We start from the raw sequence: 23,651 nt of genomic DNA on the forward strand, positions 1-23,651 counted from the left end.
TTTTTTTGCCACTAAGGATCTTAAAACATATATGACACAAAGTCTTAAATACTGCTAAGTCTATTATGGAGAATTTCTATAGAGGGAAATTTGACAATACATAATAAAACTTTTTTTAAGAGATATATATCAGTTGGAGCAACACTTCTCAGTCTAGAAAAATATCCTACAACTATAATGAAAGATGTTTGCAAAGAAGGATGTTCGTCACACCAGTGCAGTAATAGTAGAATGAAAACACCTCAGGTCTCCAGTAATAGGGACAGCTACATAAATGAGAGCACACCCATACAATGGAATGCTATGCTGACACAGAGCATGGTGTGTTAAATTTTTTAAAGTTACAGGACACTATGCAGAGTTCTATTCATTTTTTCAAAACAGTAGTTGCCAGAGGGGGCAGGGGTTGGGGGACTGGGTGAAAGAGGTGAAGGGATTAAAAACTAAAAGTGGTAGTTACAGGATAGGCATAGGGATGTAAAGTACAGCATAGGAAATAGAGTTAACATTTAATAACTATGTATGGTGTCAGGTGGGTACCGGAAATATCAGGGGAATCACTTTATAAAGTCTAACCACTATGCTGTACATCTGAAACTAATACAAAATAATAGTGAATGTAAATTGTAATTGAAAAATTAAATGTAAAATCTTTTTTTTAAAAAAAAATGTGTTTGGAAAAATAAAGTAGTAAAAAAAATTTAAATAAAAAATAGTAACCAAGCAAAAAAAAAAGAAAAAAAAAGCCTTAAAGTATGAAGAGTGCTGCTATTTGGGATATTCAAGATAGAAATAGAAAAATTTCCCCAATGCTGTCCACCAAATAGTAATTACTCTGAAGAGAGGATTAAAGATGAATGCATATTTTTTCTACATTGCACATGTCAAATACTGACATTTTTATAATATATAAATATCTTATTCATATTGAAAATATTCTTGGGGGAAAGAGACATACTTATTGATGTAGCCATATTTATTGATGTAGCAGGTTGTTCATGATATATTGTTAAGCCGAAGAACAGACAATGAAATGGTATTACTGTAAGATCTCTATTTGGCAAAATGTGTGTTGTGTGTATACGTATGTATCAATAGAAAACATTCTATAAAGAGTCACACTAAATGTTAACAGTTGTTATCTCTGGCCATGGGTAATTTTGTTTTCTTCTTTCACTTATCTCTGTTTGCTAAGTTACCGGGAATGAACATGTATTTCATGCATTATAAGAGTAAAATAAATAGCTCAGGCTGTGAAAGCTTTTCCTAAAGACCAGCTCCAAAACTTTGGGCCAATAGCACAATCACTGGAAAAGAACACAGTCTCCCAATGTGACAATTGCGAAAGGGACAAAATTGATTTGAACGTCTAGGATCGGGGACGTTTGCTACAGTCACACCCCGTTATAACCATGTCTAATACAATGCTCCTACAGATATGAATCAGCCCTTTCGTGAGATTTTCCTTGGAAGCATTTTCTTTCTTTCTGTTAGGCATGGAGAAACTGAAGCTCAGAACTATTTAATGACAACCGAGACCAAAGAAACGCTATAATTAAAAGTTCACAGCATTGGCTCTATGTTAAAACAGAGTTTGATTAACTAGATTGTTATATATAAATTTTCGGCTGAAAGAAGAGGCCACCCAAGAACTTTTTAATTATAATATTGGAAACAAAACAGCAACAAATCCTCTTTAAGTATCACTGCACAGTATATAGAAATTACTAACAACAGCCAACTGGCTGTTCTAAATACTTGGAGGAAAACAGGAAAAGGATGTGAAGAGAAGAAAAGGGAAAGGTAGAGATAGGAAAGGAAAAGGGAATAAAATATTTTACCTGCAGTAGAAATTGTGTAATTTTAATGTCTACGCCAAAAGGCAAGGCAGAAAAAACATTCTTGTACCTTTATGTTCATTCATTCACTGAGACTCAGCAAACATTTGTGTGCACACCTGTGCTCCAGGCCCTTTACTCAGAACTGGGGGGTACAGGGGGCACTGGCTGGCACACGCTGCTGTCTAGGGGGAGACAGACAAATAACCACATAACCCTGAGAAGGGCTGGCTGCACACATGCCTGACCGGTGGGCTAAGGGAAGCAACCAGCTCTGAAAGGATAAAGGATGGTCACTCCAGGAAGTGGGAACGGGGTCCGCAAAGGGAAAGGGTGTGGCAGGGCGTGTGCATCCGGGAACTGGGAAGACTTTAGGCACAAGTGGAAGTGGAAATAAGAAGATGGATGTGCAGTCCAACGATAAGATTTCCTGAGGCTCTTTGTGTAGCATCCCTGGGCAGATAAGCAATACTGAAGAAGAAGACTACCTGAAATATTCTGGAGAGAGCAGCAGGGATGAAGATGGGTGAACAGCAAAGAATATCAGAGGCTCAGGAAGAACCCGGAGGCAAAGTAAAGGAAGACCACACGGGCCCAACGCCTCACAGCACACACCTGCAGGCACATCCGTGGTGTGAGAAAGCACTGATGTTCAGAATTTACTAAAAAGCAATAACAATAACCATATTTTAACTGGCAAGTAATCCTATGTTTCAGCCCAATCTGTAGCTGTGATGTATTTTTGCCAAGATAAAAAAGGAAATACTGTAATGATTGAGTGGCTGGGATCCCAGTTCAGCTCATCAAAGACTGTTCGTGACATACCTCTAGCATATCTGAGCTCACACGTTAACGGGGCTACAGGCTTTAACCATCACTTTAAAAAGCATTTCTTTGGGAAAGATTGATCTGCGCCTCTTTCCCACAACTCTGCAGCCCCTGGCCCTGGACTGGTTCCCTTGTGAACAGCCCCTCAGAGCTACAATTGTGAAACAGAGAACCGCGATGTTGGATCAGCCAGACTGGGGGGAGGTGGAAAGCAGGGACTGTGGGGGCTCCCAGAGGGTGGCAGAGACGGAGATGTCAAGTTTCACTCCCCTGCCCATGGCTGAGATTTCTACGCAATAGCAGCAGGTGTCAGGATATACTGGTTATTTGTGATTCGGGTGTTCACAGGTAGGAGAGACCAGCCCACAGAAGACAAGATCTGGTCATCTCAAGGACAGACAGGAGTGCCGTGATACGCTTACATGGCCTTGTAATTTGGACTATCCCCTGCGGCTTCTGTGACTGGCTGTTTTCAGTGTTCTTTCTGGATATTCTCTTTGTTGCAATTCACCGCCATTGGAATGGTCCACACCAAATGGTAAGAAAGCCGTGTGACCTCACAACGTGCTCCCTTGCGGCAGCTCAGACAGACGGTGCCACCAAACAGCACTAGCGTGACTAGCCCACCTTTGACCCTGACGGCGCGGACGCGGGAGTCTACGTGTTAAAGGAGGCAGTTAGTCAAAGGACTACCATTTTACCCAGAACAAGGTCCCTTCGGTAGGGGTCCCAGGCCCCAGACTGGGAACAGAGAAAGAGAGAACGCCCTTGGGCAGTGCAGTCTGATGGACCCAAGTTCAATTCCGGAAGCCACCTCCTAGCTGTGTAACCTGAGCTAAGTTCATTTCACCAAGGCTCAGTTTCCTCATAAGTAAAAATTAGAAGCTAATACCTACTTAACAAGTTATTGTGAGGACTGCATTAAATGATACATGTCATTGAGGGGCTGGGAAGGGGTACAGTGTTTAAACCCTACAACCCACAGAGAAAACATGATAGTTCAGCTCCTCCCCATCCAAAATGGACAGGAGTCCAACTTGGCCATTCAAGATCTGGGTGGCCCTGGACAATCACTTCATCTCTCCTGCCTCAACTTCCCCTTCTACTGAATTTGGAAGTGGGGACTCCAAGTCTCCTACAGTCCTCACATTCTGTGCAGTCAGAGTAATTGTTCAGAGGCCTCTTCTCAGCCTCTATTCTTACACCTTCCGGTGCGCTCTCTTACACTGTAAATCCCTTTAAATGCACGTTGCCAGAACCTCCTAGTTTCTGCCTTTCGGAGTCTGTGACATTGGCTCTGCTTTCTCCCTCCACCGTATTTGTTGCAAGTCGTCTACAGGCCATGGGCTGTGTTAGGAATGATACAAGCTTTGTCACAAAGTACATGCAAATGAGAAAATCAAGGCTCAGAATATGAAGCAATTTATCAAAGGTATGGAACTCAACGCTGGCTCTTCCCAGCTGCTCCTAATCATTACATGCTACACTACCTTTCCATCCTCTGACTCGCTCTAGTTTGAGTTCTCTCTTCTCATGGCCTTGTGCTATGCTAGCTTATCTCATAAATTACTTCGTATTAATAACTTTATGTGCTACACCAGCCAGGTGACATATGTCCATATTAACCAGGTCCCATCATCTCTGAACTCACATCCCATCATCAAGGAACTCATGATGAGATTCCCAGGCCCTTCAGGTGGGAGGTCAGGCTGAGATTCCAGACAGGCAGAGCTTCGGTACATGTTCAAATAACAGCCCTGGCCGGTTTGGCTCAGCGGTTAGAGCGTCCACCTGCAGTCTGGAGAGACGCGGGTTCGGTTCCCGCTAAGGGCATGTACCGCGGTTGCAGTTTGTCCCCGGCCCTGGTTGGTCGTGTGGGTGGCAGCCACTCGATGTGTCCCTTTCACATCGATGTTTCCCTCTCTCTCTCTTCCTCTCTCTCCCTCCCACTCTATCTGTACAAAAAATGGAAAAATGTCCTCGGGTGAGGATAAAAAAACAAAAAACAAATAAGCACATGGTCAGATAGCTACTCAGCTTCCATACGAAGCTGCCGGAAGCCACCACACCTTAGTTGAAGCCTGAAATCTACGAGCTTCCCGGCTGCCATTAGCTCACTCATAATATCAGAGACAGGTCAAGGAAAAGGGCTCAGCTCTGGGGCAAGACGACCCCCAGGTTTACTAGTTGAGTGCACTTTGGTGGATTTTTTTAGCCTCTCTGAGGTTCCTATCCCCTAGATCTTGAATAAGATAACCCAACTGAGTTTCAGGTTCCCCATCCATACATTGGGACAACACAAGCAACCTGAGGCAGATGTTGTAGAGATAAAGGAGGGTCTGGCCTGTAGCACAAACAGATTAGCTGTTGGGAGAGTAAAGGAGCTTAGGGGATGGTCAGGTTGTTTCCAACAGTCAGGGTAGTCAGGACTAGAGTAGAAAGATGGAAGTCAGTTCGAGGTTCGTTAGACTCTAAGTATCTGCCAAATCTAAGGATTCACGCTGGTTGAGAATTAGATGTGCTATTATGACATAAACTCTAGAGTGATCTGATCCTTGACTCCACACTGCTAGGCCACCTGGCAGCTGTTGCTGGAAGCACTTTTTTCAGGTGAGAGGTTCCCAACTGAGCCAATGGGTAGAGTGTGCTCACACACCATCTCTCTCCTCAGAGCTCCATGAGGTTGCCGGGGTAACTGAGCTATTCTGGGCCTTCCCTATGAGATCCCAACTCCTCTATCCATATCCCAGCAGACTCCCTTCCTTTGGCCTTACGTTCTGCACCCCGAGCTGAGACCTCTTCCTCCTGCCTCAGAAGATCGGAGAGGAAATGGGAGGAAAGGAACCGCCCGGGTACCTGGACCTCAACATTTTATTTCCTTATCATTTTATTTTCTTAGTTACGGCACATTTCCATTTATGAAGTACTTTCCCTTATAAAAATCTCTCACTGTTTACTTCTAACCTACTAAATAATCCCTCTGACCTCTTCTTGTTCTTACCCTTTAAATATCTGTTGATGGTTCATTCAGCACACTCCCCATTCAGTTATTAATGGCCCACAAAAACTTACTGGTAGCAATCATTTACTCATTAATCTGCACAACAATCCAGAAAGACAGGTAGTATTAATCCTTAGTTCTGCACAGGGAAACCAAGGGGAAAAGAGAGGTTAACTCAGTTGCCCAAGGTCAGTGGCTAAACAAGATTATAAGCAGGATCTATCTTGTCTTGTATTTCTGTGAACACTTCCCACAGTGTCGTTGGCTTTCTTTACAAATCAAAGTTGTCAGCGCAGCTAGAGCATCTCTGTGTTGAGGTCTGGTTGTCACAGAACAGCTTAAAACTGTCAAAATTCCACCCAAAATGAGTTTGCCTGCTAATAGCTCAGAAAGAAAAGTTGCTAAAATGAAGAGATAGTACTTGAAAGAAGATTTTGCAGAGGCAAAGGAGAAGGGAAGAGATGTGATTATAGACCCAGCTTCTGCCACAAGGAAACTCTGAGAAGGTCACTCAACTTCTCTGTACCTCTGAGTCATCTGTGGAAATGAGATTATGTTAAATGATATTCAAGGTATCTTGCTGTTTGAAATGAGATGACTGAATACCTATGAAACTGGCACAAAATATAAAGCTCCAATAGCCAATGCTGCTAGGGTCGGGGTAAAACTGGTGTATTCATCCACTGGCAATGACATACACAGCTACAACCCCCTGGGAGAGCAAGATGCCAAAAGACAACAAGAACCAGAAAGAATTTCATATCCTTGACTTAGACATTTAACTCATACTGCATTTTACCCTAGGAAGTAAGTCAGTGGAAGCAAAAAGACATATACAAACAAAAATGCACATTTCAGTGTTAGCTATCAGAGAAAAAACCGTTATTGATTTAAATGTTCATTTTAGAAGGCTGTTTCATTAAATAAAGGCAGAGAACAATATGCATGTCATGTTGCTATTTAAAAAGATAAATGTGAAAATTAGGCGAAATCACTTAAAATCGTACAGATACTACAAAATTAAAATAACCAAAAGTAAAAGAACAGATATGTACTCTGATGTCATCCGTATCAAATGTGGATTGATGAGCAGGAGCACAGGAGAACTCAGAACAGTTATGTTATTACGCTTATTAATCTTTAAATATTTTAACTGTTTTAATGAGTATTTTTTATCAACATATACATTTGACCAATTATTTAAAAACCTCTCAAACCCTGCTTTAATATTTTGGCCCAAATTTCTGCGTCATTTGTGTTGGCTGACATATTATTCACGACATTATTTTTCCAGAGTGATTTTTGCTCTGTACCACATAGTTCTTTAGTGTCTTTAGAGATTCTAAATTCTCAGAAATCTTGTGCTTCTTTCCCTCACCTAAAAGGGTTCCTACAAAGGTCTGTCATCTACTCCAGCTGTGAATAACCCCATGATCGCCTTCTGATGTTAATATCTGGCAACTCCTGACCCAGGAGTCAAGATGCTTCCGATAACCCTGACCTGTAGGTACCTCTAGAGTAACCATAACGTGGCCATCGCACTTTTCACAGTGCGTGGGGTGGTTTCATATTCACAGTTTTTGGAGTTTCACAGCAAGACATTTTACCTTTCCAGGGGTCTTAGGACACCCTCCCGGTTCCCTTAGGAAGCTGCTCTCAACAACGTTGTGCTAGGACCTGCCCTTCACAGGGCTTTTACATGCTCCTTCCCTCCTCAGCAATGTTCTCTTGCTAGTAGATCATTTGTACATCTTTGCTCATAATATCTGGGAAAGACTGCAGAGCCAATGAATTAAAAATACGATTCTAGGTCTCATGTGTGCCAATGAACGCCCTCATTAAAATAGAATGAGTCGAGGAGATCGGTTTCAAAGCTTTCCATCCCTTTGCTCCCGAGCGCTGAGGCCAGGCTCTGAAAGAATGCACAGTAAAATTAAATATCTAAAAATTCATCTTTAATTAACAGAATTGGATTAAAGCTAGACACCACGGCATATCATACGAGAAATGGCTGAGCTGGCTTCCAAGTGCTCTAATTCAATTAGGACGCAGTGAGTGACACTCGGACGGGAAAGGTTAATTGGGGGCGCCAGAACGCAATCATTCCTTACCTAACCAGTCATTAAACTTCTTAACCTCTGAGGGCAGTCCCAGCTCGGTGAAATCGCCTGTGTGGAGAAGGATGTCCCCATAAGGCATCTGGATACCATCTGTTCTGGAGTGTGTGTCTGAGATGCAGACAAACCGCGTGTGGCCCGCTGGTTTTGGAGTGTCATATGGGATGGGGTCGACCCTAAAGTAGACATAACAGATCCCATAACAGTTAAATGTATTAGAACCCTTGTAATTGTCATCGCACATACATATTGATTGTTATCTGTGAACGCACCCAGACAAACTGATGCAAAGGCAGAGAGACCATTGTTAACACAGGACACTTTGGGGCACAAAGGAGACTGCATCACCCATCTACGACTCCAATGGGCAAATTCAAAAAGTCTTACTTACCTGGTACGAAAATTAAAAAGAATATCTTACGTGCAGAGTGGGAAATAACCCAGGAAACTGAGACAGTGATTAATGGTGAAGGTTAGGGATATTGAACCCCAACTGGGGAAGCAAAATTATGCTATTTTGTCTCTCATCATGCTCCAATTGATCCCACTACTCATTAGGAAAGGAATAACTAATTTATTCCTTCTTAAACATGCATAAGTCAAGCAATGAACTAATTTAGGAAGAACACGGCATGCGCTTTGCCAACTGAGATGTGGAGAGACCTACTAGACAGTACTAATATTTAATATCCTTTCCAGAACCATTTAACACCTGCATCTTCTTGTTTTTGCTAAGAGATTGTGGGGAGGGAAGGTGATGTCAAAATAAGAGAGCTTTAAAAACACATCGGATGTTATAAAACTGTGTCAAGCTCCTTCTTTACCACCATGAATTATCTGCCATCCCAGTGACACCTTAGGTTACTTGGAATGCCTTGGGCAAAGATTCTATTCAGTACAAATAGTAAGTCTTTTAATGAGTGTCTATAGATACATGTATGCATTAATATATGTATAGTTTTAGAGACCTAACCACTGTGAAATTACACTAGGGCATAAGAATCAAAAGGCAAAAGGATCAACCCGAAGCAAAGAAAATGAAACAGAACATTCTCATTTAATTGAGTGTAACAAAGTGTGCTAAATAAACTTGGTAAAGAAATGCAAATCTGGCTCTTCCAGCATACAGCTTTAATTATTTAAGGGGTTGGTAGCAGAGTTAAGGATGCTTTAACTATATTAACTCTACACTGACAGCTTCCTTTAATTTCTCTGCAGGAATGTGCACTTATTTTGGATCATGGGTGAAGAGAAGCAGTTATAAATGCAAAAAAAAAAAAAATGTCAAGAGAGAAGCAAACACGCAATGCAGAAATTACCGTGTGAACCGTTAAATAAAGAACAATGTTTCATATCACAGTCCCACTCTTGACAGCTAACACTAGCAGAGAACACACAGAAAGTCAACATAAGGTTCCCTAGACATCTCGGCCTCCACAGGCTTGGTTTAGTTTTTCTTTCCTTTGCCCTTTTTTTAAAAAAAAGAAACACTCAGTTTAAACAATGCAATTGTAATGAGGGGAATAAAGACATCCCTATACAACCTGGTTGGTCTTGCATTTCTTTCACAGTAACCTTTTAATTTTATTTTATCTTTGACAGAGAAGAAGAAAAGCAAGCAAGAAAAAAAGCTTGAAAAAGACAGAAAGGAGGAAGGAGAGAGGGAGGGACTGTGAACTGGTTAACACTGTGGATCTAACTGGAAACCTAGAAGGAAAGTTTTCCTTCTGCAAAAAACTAATAGATTTTCCCCCATAAAGGTTAGAAATTAATAATGCTGTTACCATGGAGAAAATTCACTAATCCACTGAGATCTCACGAGTAACCTGGAAACCCTCCTGGTTATATCCAATGTTGATTTTTTTTTTCTTTTTTAATATATGAAAAGGTTTGGTATCTTCTTTTCCATTACTGAGACTCAATTACAATCAGTCTCAGTGGTTCTCATCTTATTGCTAGCTCCTGTCTTCTAAAAGCAGTTTACTCAGAGAAGGAATCGCCAAACTACCCCCTGCTGCAGCAGACTCTGCTCCCCTCTGCAAGTGGCAGGTGACATTCTATTCCTAGACCTAAACTTAAAATGCTCTCTAAAATGGAACCATGCACATTTACATTTAATCCACCCATCTGAATGAAAATTAAATAAATTAACCAACGAACTTTAAACATCTCAATAAATCCCATATTATATCTCTCTTTATTCTCCAGTTCTTACCCTAATAATAATAACAACCCCATTTCTTCCTTAGTAACTCAGTTAAGCTACGGACACAAGTACTGAATCAAAATCCTTTACGAGCCCATCCAAATTCATCAAAGGGACATCATAGCCATCATTTTGAATTTATTAAACAGCGAGTAGCACAGATATAAACCCTTTGCTAGAAACAGACCCCTATTCTATGAATCTACTCAATTTAAAGAAGCAAATCATCACGTGGCATGTAATTTGTTTCTCATCTGAGTTCTGTGTTGGGGCTATAACTTCCCAAGACTACTGGAACACCAGTCAATTTCTGAATGGCTGCAACTTCCTTCCCCACCCCACCACCTCCTCCAGAGAAACGATGACATGTCCAACAGAACTGACATGAAATAAAGGCCAAGGAAAAGACGAACAGAAGACAGAAAATAGGGAGAAAATGTGTCTTCTTCTTGTTGAGCTGAAATAAAATAATGAGTCAGAAGTACACAGAAACACCAAACTTGATGTCATCAAAGAGAAAAAAAATGTAGGCATTTGGGAGAAATACTGGGATGGATTTGAGGTAGAGGACTGGGGAAGAGGGAGGTTATACAGACGCAAACACAGGATTTATATACAACCCCTGACCCAGAAACACTGATGTCCTTTGATACCCACAGGACTAAGTACAAGAAGACCAGACGGTGTAGCATGTCAGAGCCGTGCCACAGGATAACATGACAAATGTCACCTGGGGGTCACAGGAAGACATTTCCACCCAAAGACATCCAGAGTTGAAAATAAAGACCTCTAGCAGAGGAGGCAGGTTGCAGTGAATATAATTAAAGTTGAGACAAATCTAGGGAGGCGACTATTTCCAAACTGGGCATTTGGTAAACACTTTGAAGAGTCAAGACAGACACACAGTTTCACTGTGAGAGCACATGCAAGGGAGATCCTGACTGCTACGGCATCATCTACCTCCTCACATGTGTGGAGACCCTCCTGCTACATTTCCTCTCCTAGTTAACTGCTTACTGCTTACTGTTTATGCTGCAGACTTCTCAAATGACCTAACATTTCCCCCAAGGCATCATGTCAAATATCCCAGCAAGTGAGTCTCTCACCAAGGCAATCTAAGCCCTAGAGCCAGATTCAAATATCAGAATGAGATTTGCGCATACATATGAGCACACCCAGGGGAAAACAAGATGACATGGGAAGATGAGAAGAAAACACAGCATCGTAAAATCCCAGAGCTGGACAAAACCTTAGGGGCCATTGGGTTCAATGCTTTACACAAAGCTTGAATCCCCTCCCTGCTCCCTGCCCAACTGACATAAATCTTCTCTGCAAGGTTCCCAGAGGAGAGCGCCTGAGCCCCTCCCCTCCCCAGGGCAGCCCCTTTGGTTTTTGATAGATCTCCTTGCTAGAAACTTTTGGATCCAGAGTCTGCACCTCTGAGAAAGCTGAGCACGGTCCAAAGAGACTTGGCCTGGAGCCTGAAGACTGAGTAACAATTTTGGCCGAGTTACTCACTTTGGACAAGTTATTTCATTCTTTGGTCTTGATTTTTTTCTCACTTGTAGAATGGGAATAATAATGCCTAAGCTGCTAAGCTGCTCTGAGGGTACAAATGGCGCAGCACTGGGCCTGGCACAGGGCACAGGCTCAGGAAGTCCAGATGCAGTGACGTCAGGGGCAAGCAGGCTCAGCCGCACAGCCGGGTTGTCTGGCTCTGAAGCCCAGGCCACATCCACGAACAGTGTGACACCACGCAAGGCGCTTGACTCCTGTGCCTTGGTTTCCTCATCCATAAAATGGGTATAAAAATAGTACCTATCGCTTAAGATTGCTGTGAGGATGAAAAGGGATAAAGTATTCAAACATGTAGAACGGTGTCTGGCACACAGGAGACAATAAATGTTAAGGTGTTTTTTGTTTTTGTTTTTACTAATGAGTATTTTTACTAGTATTAGTAAGTAGATCCTTTAGTTTCTCTGAGCTCCACCTCTCCTTCTAGGATGAGGAGGCAATAACAGCTACCACACCGGGGCCTTGTGAGAATTAAAGATCACATACACACCGCCGAGCACAGGGCGGGGCACATCAACCACAGTCAATAAACACTTCCTTCTCAATCCTCTTCTGAAATAACAGAGAATAGGAATCCAGTCCCTTTTGCATCTGCTAGTCCTTCAAATACTTGAGGACACGCATGATCACCCCCTGAAAGATTCTCTACTCGAGGAGCCACAGTTTCTTCTGCATTCCTCGTGTGGCAGGGGTTCACGTGCGCCCGGAGCCCCCATCCCCGCAGTGCCACCCGATTGGCCGGAATCCCTCCATCAGCAGCGGCAGAATGCCGGGGCCATGTGGTTCGTGGACCAGTGAACTGCTGATCAGAGACAGATGCTGGGCCGGCGACGGAGCGCCGTGCGGGGCTGTCGGGCAGACCTTCCTGGTGGCCGGAGCTCTCATCCTAAACCCGTTTCTAATTAAGTCTCCAGGTCTTGGGCTAAGCCTCAAATCTCGCTCTTGAAACTTGATTGTCAAATGTTTACATATCTCACTAAAAATTCAAACAAATAAACCACTCTCACTCATTCAGTCTTGGCCCATGGGTGTTTTTTACCCATAAAAAAATAATATCATAATATTATTGCTTCCACTCCGGAATCGTCTCCTGGCCCTGTGTGTGCTTTTTCCCCCAATAATAAATGCATACAGCGTTGCAAGTTCCATTGCTGGGTCTTCAGAAAAGCTGTTATCCTGCGGTTTGTTATGACATGGGTTTCTCCTTTTTTAAGGCCATGTGTGCAGTAAACGCCTTGTGTATACAATTAGCCTGATAATTCAGTGTCAGAAGAGAATATAACCTTTACAAAGCATTTTAAAGGGAGCTGTATGTATTTACCATTCCCCTTTCATTCGAAAAATCTCAATACATAACAATTAAAATTCTGTTTAAGGTCTGTCCACTCTAAAGAACTAGAACTGGAGGTTTTTAACTTCTACCTCACTTCCCTTTCCACCCACTTAATTTTGGAAGCTAAAGATATACCTGCACTTGGAGAATGAAAATGATAAAAGTTATAAAATGTGATTGGCATTCACTGTCAAAAAAAAAAAAAAAAACTACTAAGTTTTAGTGCTTCATGAATTGACCCCTCAACGTCGAAAGGGGCCTCCTAAAACCTCCACTGAAGGAATGAGCAAACATAAGATTTGATTTTTAGAATACTGACAACGATGTAAAGTGTTCCTCATGCTCAAGGATGTCAAGGCACACGTGCAGACCGACTGCAAGTGGTTGCAAATACAGGTGTCTTGGAGGAGCTACTTTAGTTAGGGAAAAGCCTCGTTAAAAAGAGCTCTGCTTTTCTGAGGTAACACCACACTGTTTTCCATAGTGGCTGCACCAGTCTGCATTCCCACCAGCAGTGCACTAGAGTCCCCTTTTCTCCACACCCTTGCCAGCACTTGTTGTTCGATGATTTGTTGATGGCGGCCATTCTGACAGGCTGCCATTTGACCCAATGATCCCACTTCTAGGAAAATACCCTAAGAAGCCTGAAATACCAATCAGAAAGAATATATGTACCCCCATGTTCATAGCAGCACTATTTACAATAGCTAAGATCTGGAAACAGCCCAAACATCAGTAGACGAATGAATAAAAAAGCTGTGGTACATATACACAATGGAGTACTATGCAGCTGTAAGAAAGAAAGATCTCTTATCCTTTGAGACGACATGGAGGGACCTGGAAAGTATTATCCTAAGCAAAACAAACCAAACAGAGAAAGACAAGTATCACACGATCTCACTTATTTGTGGACTATAATGAACATAACAGTCTGAGGAATGGGGTAGTCCCAGAGACGTGGAAGTGGGGCACAGACTGGCAATCCCCAGAACGGGGGGGAGGTGGGGGTTGGGGAGAGATAAACCACAGAACTTACATGTATGCATGAACAAAGGTCATTGACAACAAAGCTGGGGACAGGGTGGGGAGGGGGGCGAGGGGAATCAGTGGGGGAAAAAGGAGAAACATCTGTAACAAAAATAAATTAATTTTAAAAAAAAGAGAGCTCGCTTGTGGAGTCAGGGGAAGTCCCGCGCTCTTACTACACTGGCCGTCACTTAGCTATGTGACCCTGGGCAAGTCACTTTCCCTCTCCTAGCCTGTTCCCTAAGTGTGAAAAGAGGGGCAGAACCAGACAACCCCCAAATGATTAGCGGCATAGTTTCCACGACACTATTCATCTGTACAAGACTTTAGAACACTTCAGTCTCCGACATGGCTTAAAACATCTGCTTTCTCTTGAAATGTTACTTTGTTTTCCAAGCACTGCAAAGATAAATGCAGTCCAGATCGATCCAACCAGAATCAGAATTAGCGAGGCTACAAATAAAAAGATGTGGAACTGCCATGCAGGGCTCTGGAAAGGGCCTCCAGGTACATCTCGTGTTAAAGAGAACAGAGAAACCAGGATCCCAGTCACTGCCATAAAACAAAAATAGGAAAATACGTGATTTAGCTAGTTGCTTCAGAAATAGGGCTGTTCTCTTTCTTCTAAAACGAAGAGCGGGGGCAATTCTCCTAGCTTAGCCCTCGTGGCCCAGCACAGAAACGGTGCTGAAACGCAGTCAGGGAGCATAACAAAACCAGATGGATAAATATATTCACGTTTGTACCAAGGGCACCACCCTCCTTTAACTGCTGAACTGCTGTATCAACACTGTTCTATCACCAACTAATTACAGCTAACAAAACCCACTGCACGGAGTATGTCTCGTCTATTTTTTGCCGGTACAAAAGTACAGTGCTGACATTCAATGAATATTAAGTGGTAACAATTTAATTCTTTGAGCACTGCATACGAGATGAACTCATGGTCCTTGCACTAGTTTCCTCTGAGGTGTTTTGGTGTCTGTCAAGCTGCCTACTGTGTGAGCACCAGAAGACTCTCAGACCATGCTGCTGGGTCCTCAACATCCCACTGGAGATGGACTGTCCCGGGCTCAATGTTTCCTAGCAATCAAGTTCATCGGCCTACATGTCTGAGTGCTGGCCTTGCATTTGAGAAAAGAAGCCATGTGACCCAGTAGGGTGTGTGTCATTCCGCACCGTCAGACAGTCAGCCAGCCAACAACCATTCCTTAAGCACCTACTTGTGTGCCAGGGGTACGGTAGGCTCTGGCAGGACAAAGAAGCAATAAGGGTGGGTCCTTCAAGGATTCTGCAGTTCATTTGTCAATTCACTACTCAACAAGTGCTTGCTGGCATGCCTGGTTTCTACTCAGTCATTCAGTCATTTCACAAGCACTTAGTACGCACCTTCTATGGACCCTCGATTGCGCTAGGCGCTGAGACTGCTATAACCAAGTCAGAGATGGTCCTGGGGTATGCAAATGGATGGCTTATGAAACAACATGCAAAGTGCTTTATTATTTTTTTTACTTTATTGATTTTTAGAGCGAGAGGAAGGGAGAGGGAGCGAGAGATAGAAACATCGATGAGAGAGAACATCGATTGGCTACCTCCAGCATGCCCTCGGCTGGGGATCTGGCCCACAACCTGGGCATGTGCCCTGACCAGGAATCGAATCGGCGACCTCTTGGTGCATGGGTCGATGCTCAACCACTGAGCCACATTGGATGGGCCACAAAGTTCTTTAATAAAGGATGTGTGAGGTGCTGTAGCGGGGAAGAGAAACCCCTGGCATTGCTTTGAGGGCTGGGAAGAACAGGGGACATAATGGTGGGCACAGAACACAAGGTAGTGTGCCAATTTAAAATGCCTGGGACAAGGAAGAGGATGAGAGTGGCCTGCAGCTGGAACCTGACCTGGGTTTTAAACATGCCCTGGGCTTGGACAATCAGGCAGAGAAAAGTGCTGCTGAGGCACCAGCAGGGGGGTAGGGAAGCACTGGGCATTTCGGGACCTTGGAGTAAGGAGGTTGGGCTGGAGCGGAGTCACTGTGACAGTGAGCAGTGGGAGGTTTGGAAAGCTAGTGGGATTGGGGCCAGACCACAGAAAGCCAGACTGTGGGGCCTGAACCAGGCCTGGAGGCCCTGAAAAACATCCCCCTCCCTTCCCCACTGACAGGTATGGGGGCAGGGGGAGAGGCGCACAAAGAAAGCTGGCTTTTAGGAAACCACCCCAGCTCCCTGCAGGATGTGAGGGTGGTTGGGGTGAGGGGGGAGGGCACTAAAGGCAAGGAGGCTGGCTGGAATTTAACTACAAAAATATGACCATCTGATGATAAAGCCAAACCCAGTCAAAACGAAAACAGCAAGGAGAGGATATGAAGAAAGGCAGTAGAAAGCCGATGATGGTGTTATAAACAGAAACTACCATGAGTGTACTGTGAACGAGGACTGGAGAAGCAGTCAAAAATCAACAACAGCCTCCTACACTTCATCCTGATCTGATTTTATGGGCTGAATGTTTGTGTCTTCCCCTCAAATTCCGATGTTGAAGCCCAAATCCCCAATGTGATGGCATTTGGAGGTGGAGTCTTTGGTGGGTAATTAGGTCATGAGGGTGGAGCCCTTATAAATGGGATCAGTGGCCCTTATAAAAGAGACACAAGAAAGGTGATTTCTGTCCGGGTCATATGAGGACAGAGCAGGAAGGTGGCCATCTAACAAGCAAAGAGGAGGAAAATCTCACCAGAAACCAAATTGGTTAGCACCTTGATTATGTACCTCCCAGCCTCCGGAACTGTGAAAAAATAAATGTTTGTTGTTTAAGCCAGCCAGTTTACAGGATTTATTACAACAGCCCAACCGACTAAGACATCAGATACTGACACTGAATATTTTAGCTGAAAATAGCAACCGTTTTCAACGGGACTGTGTGCTTGATGCCTTCGCAAGGATTGTTTACATTTCATCCTTGCAGCAGGTAGGCCCTGTCTTTGTCCCATTTTACAGATGAGGAAACTGAGACTCAGAAAGATTAAGCAATTTGGCAAAGGTGTAGGGGTAGTAGCTCCACTGTCCACCTCTGGCTACACCACCTCCTCTTACGCAGCGCACCCCGCTGTAAGGGCAGATTCTGTCCGAAAATGAGGCACGCGGTTTTTTAAGTCAATATATACATTAAAAATTCGAGAACAAAATGTGTGTTTTTTTTAACATTGGTCCACCTGAGAACATGTCATCTGGCTCAATCCAGTAGAAAGAACTGTAAAGGGCATCAAAAACACAAGAATTTAATATTTTAAATGTTGGTGGGGGCATTCACAAGGAAGTGTTTTGTCTGATTAAACAATTCGTTTGGTTTTTCTGTTTGTCTGCATTAAAACTATGTCAAAGGAGAAGAATTCTACTTTCCTTTTCAACCTTTTCAACTCATCAAAGCCAAGTTTTCCAAGGCTTAAAGTCTCACAAGTAGTTGTTAATTGTATTCATTGTTTTGTTAATTGTGCTTATCAGAAGTACAGGTAACTTCATATTTGCATGGCTAATTGGCCTTCTTTAGTGTGGCCATTACAGTTGGGCTCTAATGGTCTGTAATTTTTTTTTTTCCAACTTTGGATTGAGTTGATTGACTTATTTAAAAAAATCAGTCATGTCTAAGGCAAAAAGACATAGGGGACATCACTGTAAGTACATTTCAAGACCAGTGCCTATGCCAACACTGAATGACCTTGCAGAATTAACCCAGTACAATAATTTTCTGACTCCATGTATGTTACTCTAGAGACTGTTTCATGACAATAAAGAGAACCATTTTCCCCTACATCTTTATCCCTTGCTGAAATAGCTAGCCCACTATTCAACCATAAAAATTACATGGTGCTCAGTTGGCACAGTAGAAGAATCCATGGAGAACTACTTTCTTCCCCCTCTGGGAATGAATACTTACTACCTTGGTGGATGGAGTATGTCATAGTTTACATTTACCATGATCATTGCAGGGTTCGTGTATCCAAGGTACAGACCTGGTGGGTGACTTGCCTATGATCACCAGCTAGTATGTGGTTGAAAAGAGAATCACATCTAAGTCTGCCTGCAATTCCAGGGGTCGATTTACTTTGAACAACAACAGTGGGGAAATACCCTTTTTACTGAGCCACAACTTCTGATTAGTACCAGCCAAACTCTGCCCATGTTTCCCTGCTGGGGGTCACTGAAAAGATCTATCAATAGGTACGACTGTAAATGAGTTCTCTACCTCTAGCTTTTGAATTGGCTACCTTAATCATTTAGCCCAGGGGTCAGCAGTAGCCCACAGGCAAGAGGGGCCCAATGCATGCTCTTAGGAGGAAAGCTTAGAAAGAAACCACAACCACATTCATCTAAATATTGTCTACGGCTGCTTCTGAGCTACAGCAGCAGAGCTTCGCGGTGGTGACAGACTCCATCCATACAGCCTGCACAGCCTAAAACATTTGCTATCTGGACCTTAGCAGGAAAAATTCTGTCCACTCCCGCTTTTGTTGCTCAACGGACATTTGTTTATTTATTTATTTTTCTTGTTGTTGTTGTTAATCCTCACCTGAGGATATTTTTTCCATTGATTTTTAGGTAGAGTGGAAGGGAGGGAGAGAGAATGAGAAACATCAGTGTGACAGAGACACATCGATTGGTTGCCTCCCACAGGACCCTGACTAGGGCCTGGGATCGAACCTGCAACCCAGGTACGTGCCCTTGACCAGGAATCGAACCCGTGTCCCTTTGGTCCACAGGTTGATACTCTAACCACTGAGCAAAACCAGCCAGGGCAACAAACATTTATTAAGCAACAATATATGTTAGACATTTTATTACTAAAAATCATACTAGATAATTAGCAGCACCTACTATGTGCCAGGGGCTGTTCCTCTTAAGATCTCTGTATGGGGAAAGGGGGTATTTTCCTTCAAATTTTTCTTAAAGTTACCTAATAAGCTTGGGGCTTAGGATTTGGAACCTGTCTGAACCACGAATTTTTTTGCCTTTTGCTACACAATTGTGTTTCTCAGAGTTTGGGGGGGAATTTTAAGACTTTGGAATGAGCATCCTTTTAATAGAAGGCCAAACCTCTGGACCATTATCAGGCCCCATAGGGACACAGACCTTATCTTTGGGGCTGCTATGCAACTTTGTAACTTGCAGATAACTCAAAGCAATGTAAACAATTCTTATCTGTAAACGCAGATGAGTTCTGCCCAGTGGAGGTTCAACTGATGCCCCTCCAGTTTTGCATCCTTTTGTAAATTCATTTTGACACTTTCATTCCACATCGATTTGAGTTTTTTCTACGAAACTACTATATCAACTGTCTTGGTTCCTTCATTTATTAGTGAGTTAAATACAATTTTGGAAAAGTGTACACTTTATATCTGTATGAGAGTCAGGATTTTTATAAATTATTATTTTACAGGGTGACATTTTTACCATCCTGTGCCTCCCATATTTGCTTGGGAAGGCATTACACCAAACTGTAAATCAATGAGACCATAAATAATACATACCTACGCAGGTATGAGAGGAGGGAGAATAGGAGAGAACAAAGTGGTTAAGAGGTCACTTCAGGGGTTCATTTATCATCTACAGCATCAACACCTGGGTTTGGACCATGGCTCTGCCTCTGCCTAGCTTTGAGACCCTGAACAAGTTAGTTCCTAAACTTCTCTAAGCCTCAGTTATCTCATCCGTAAACTGGGGATGATAATAGAAGTTGCCTCATGAAGTTGATACAAAGATTAAATAACTATTGTTTACAGTTATTTAAATAATTGGTGTACATTAAGTGCTAAATAAGGGTTAGTCATCATTATCGAGAATATTGATGGAAGAAGTTACTTCTATTTTGGGATGGGAATTCTTCACTAAGTGTGTATATTTTATCTGGGCCTTGAAGGGGTAGTAGGAGTTCACCAAGCAAACAGCTAAGGTAATATCATTTGGCATAAAGAAATGGTATTTTTAAAAAAAAAAATAAAGAGAGGTATGACGGTGAAGCAGGGAAGTTAGAGAGCTGAACTGACAAGAAGGTAATTCCCTGGTGGACACTGCATTTATAAGGTAACCTGGACTTTCCTAGAGTTGTTGGAGTTTGTAAGGACTGCTAAAGCCAGTAGGAACGCGTCATCCAGATACCAATTTTCATGAAATCCAGACACCAAATCATCATGACTGTAGTTATGACGACTCACCCAATTCAGGTAGCCATCAGGAACAAGTGGTTATTTTGTTCCAAACTTTGTAAAAACATAAAATGTATTCACCAAGGTACAAGGTACAGGCCATGTTTCATAGAGGCCAAATTTTATTTAACATACTTTAACAGCTTACATAATCCTCCCCCCCCATACATCCAAGAAAATAACACAGAAATCCAACAAATGCAATAATATCCTGGTCCTCATCCTGGCCACATCCGATGTCTTTCAGTGCCTGGTTATGTCATTCCTACATCCTTTTATTGGTCTCATAGTAGTTCACGTATATAATTACCCTGCTCTATTGCAAAATAGTGAGTCTTCTGGATACTTTGGACAAGGAGATTAAACTTCAGGTAATTCTCAGTTCCGTGTCAACATTTGCTAAAAATTTACTAGAAAGCACTGTGTTTGCATAATTCTGTCCGCTTCTCAGCCCCGCACGCACCCATTTGAATGCTAAACCAGAGGCCTGTTATCTGGAGTATGCATCCTGCAAAGCTGCCCACTGGAGGGCCTGCAGGTCTGCTAAGACTCCACCTGTTTCTGCCAGGGCACTGAAAAGGTTAGACCACTAGTTTTTTTGGCAGGAAGATTGCTTCCTCAGAAAGCCTGTCCTTCAAAAAAAAAAAAAAGGAGAGGAAAAAAACCTTCCAGGTCTCCCTGTGCCCTGCCGTCAGATACTGTCCTCCCCCGTCTCAGGAGGTTCTGCTGCGTGATTGTTTCAAGCTCTCTTCCTCATGAAGAGGTGAACACGTGACCACCGCCATCCATAAAGGCTGAAGTGAGTGTACTTAGCTAAAGGGCACTGCAATAATTTTTCTCTTCCACGTGAGAAAGGTAGCCTTGAAAATTCTCTGGCTCACTGCCCATTTTTAAATCATCATTTAGGGAGGGGTGGCCAGTGGGGCATATTAAGTTAGAATTAAACCCCTCTCATTCCCACATTAATTGCCTTTAAAAAGAACAACAATAATAATAACCATGATGATACTGATAATACAAAGCTGGTTGCCCCTATCAAGTCTTCGGGTTGGCTTTCAAGGCAGTGCTGAAGACTGGGTATTTTCAAAGGCCTCCCGAGGCCCGTGGTGGGAAAGCAGTCCTGGCTGACAGACTGAGCCCGATCACCTCGGGCTGGCGCTGTTCTGCACAGACGACGTGATTCCTTTGGGATCCAGGGTGCATGGTGGCCCGAGAAAGTCACTGAAGAGATTCAGAACCCACAACTACAGATCAGCCTCTGATTCCAAAGAAATAATTGTCTTTCCCACTGCTGGTGTAGCACACACAGTACCAGAAACAGGGCGAGAGTTATCAGTACCAGAAACAGGGTGAGAATCATCAGTACCAGAAACAGGGTGAGAGTCATCAGTCCCTTTCAGCAAGCTCAGGGAACTGGAATACAATCACTCCTTCTCTTAGCCGGGCAGGGGTGGGGTGGGTATATGCTATTACATTGCTGTGAGTGAGGGGGCTGGGGGGTATTTGTATTACTGTCAACAACAAAAAAGAAAAAATGTTTACCCTGGCCGGTTTGGCTCAGCAGTTAGAGCATCAGCCCACGGACCAAAGAGTCTCTGGCTTGATTCAGGTCAAGGAAGGGCAGGTACCTCAGTTACGGTTCCATCCCCAGCCCTGGTTGGGGTAACGCAGGAGGCAGTCAGTCAGTGTGTCTCTCACATTGATATCTCTCTCTCTCTCTCTCTCTCTCTCTCTCTCTCTCTCTCTCCCCCTCCCTCCCTCCCACCTACTCTATCTGGAAGAAAAACAAATGTTGGCTACAGGACCCTCGGCAGGGCAGTCTTCTCATGCCAGCCAGGCGGAGGGGATGTGAGAACAGCTAGGAATGCTGATGTGAGTTTGCCAACAAGACTTCACTGAGCGCTCGTCGCTCGTGCCAACTGCGCACACAGGTAATGTCCGTGAGCACCTGGCCGAAGAGGCTCGGGCCAGCTCACACACGTGTGCACTTGGTGCTTCCGCCGCTCCCTGGGCTGCAGCAGCGGGCTCTTCTGTTCTCTTCTCACTCCCCTGTCGAAGGGGAGGCCTCAGCCGGGGCTGCCGGGAGCTGCTGACCCAAGGCCCAGCCCTCTCCTGGGAAGATGCAGGAAGACCTCCCCCAGGGTCCGGTCCGGCCGGCCCTCTCTTGATGTGAGAGCACAAATCAGGTGAATCTGTACATAGCGCTGCTGGGTTTCTGGGTTAAAGCTTTTTTTCACAAGAGACTGAGCATAACTCACTCAACTTGTTCTCCACAAACTGGGTTCCTGTGGGAAAGTGCCAGTTACACCTTCAACTCAGGTACCTACTTTGCCCTTTCTGATCTGCCTCCTGTTCTCTCCACCTCTAACTCGTACGTCGGTGCAGCCCTGTGCCCTGTTCCAAAATGCTGCTTCACAGATCGGAGGATTTCATTCCCACCTCGATGAAAAAAGGACAGTGTTGTTATTCCCATTGGAATCTAAGATCCAGAGGGGTTGAGTGACTCGTTCATGATCCATGCTTCCCGGGAATAAAAGTAGTGGCCACCATCAATGAGTGCTGTTTACCGTGTACCAGGCACCGTGCCGAGCACCTTACGAACACTACCTCATCTATTCCTTGCGCGAACCCTGCAAGGAGGTATTATTATTAATCCCATTTTACAGATGAGACATACTGGGTTTATGAGATTAAATAATTCCCCCAAGGTCATGATACCATAAATGATAAAGCCTCAATTGCAAAGGGAGTCTCTGTCTGAGTCCTGGTGTAGTCGCTTTAGACTAACTCCCAGTCCAGTATCTTTTTTCTACACAAATCTAATGTTAAATTGAAGAAATGTAAGTTTTCCTCCAGATCTGAAGATTTTGACTATTAAGTATTACTTTTAAATACCTAATAAACTTTTGAAAGTCTAGTTTTGCCCCCCATGATACTGTCCAACAGAAAGTACTCGAAAAATTATAAAGTGCTTTTTGACTGGTGTTCTTACTGGTCCAAATATCATTTGCTTCCATCTCTTGGTTCATTTCACAGAACAAGAGGTTCAGTAGAAATTCCTGCATGAAATTTACTAGAACCGCCAGAAAACTTTATGAACATAGTAAGTTCTCAAAACAAACAGCATGAATCCAAATCCCAAATATTACGAACTGACAGCCTCTGGAATGTGAGCAAGTTACTGAACCTCAGGGTTCGGTTTTCTCATGTTTACACTAGGGATAAAAATGCTTACCTCCTAGACATGTTGGGAGAAAGTAATGAGAATGCACAGGGCACCGTGTAAAGGACAGATCATTATCATAATCATTATTGTTTGCGGTTATTTCTGTCTCTGCGGAATTTCTCAGGACCGCCCTAGTTTCACTAAGTTGGCAAAAGCTGACTACTCCCCTTAATGAAGGGTTCCAACACTCTCCTCTATACTGATAATAAAGCACTCTGTACTCTACCAGGGAGAGAACATACCATTTCGTAATTTATAATTCAGCTCCGTCTCTCAAAATTATTATTCACCGGGTACTATTAAAACTG

The 23,651-nt window shown here is 43.3% G+C and overlaps 1 protein-coding gene across 1 annotated transcript in view; it reads right to left on the reverse strand.

Annotated features, from left to right (window-relative positions):
• The window catches only part of MPPED2 (metallophosphoesterase domain containing 2), a 174,354-nt gene that overhangs the window by 111,710 nt on the left and 38,993 nt on the right, over window positions 1-23,651 (reverse strand). The window contains exon 3 of the mRNA XM_036258541.1: window positions 7,779-7,960. Coding sequence (XP_036114434.1) covers window positions 7,779-7,960 — 182 coding nt within the window. The remainder of the gene's footprint in view (window positions 1-7,778; window positions 7,961-23,651) is intronic.

The sequence above is a fragment of the Molossus molossus genome, unplaced genomic scaffold, assembly GCF_014108415.1.
Source record: "Molossus molossus isolate mMolMol1 unplaced genomic scaffold, mMolMol1.p scaffold_m16_p_13, whole genome shotgun sequence".
Classification (NCBI taxonomy): domain Eukaryota; kingdom Metazoa; phylum Chordata; class Mammalia; order Chiroptera; family Molossidae; genus Molossus; species Molossus molossus.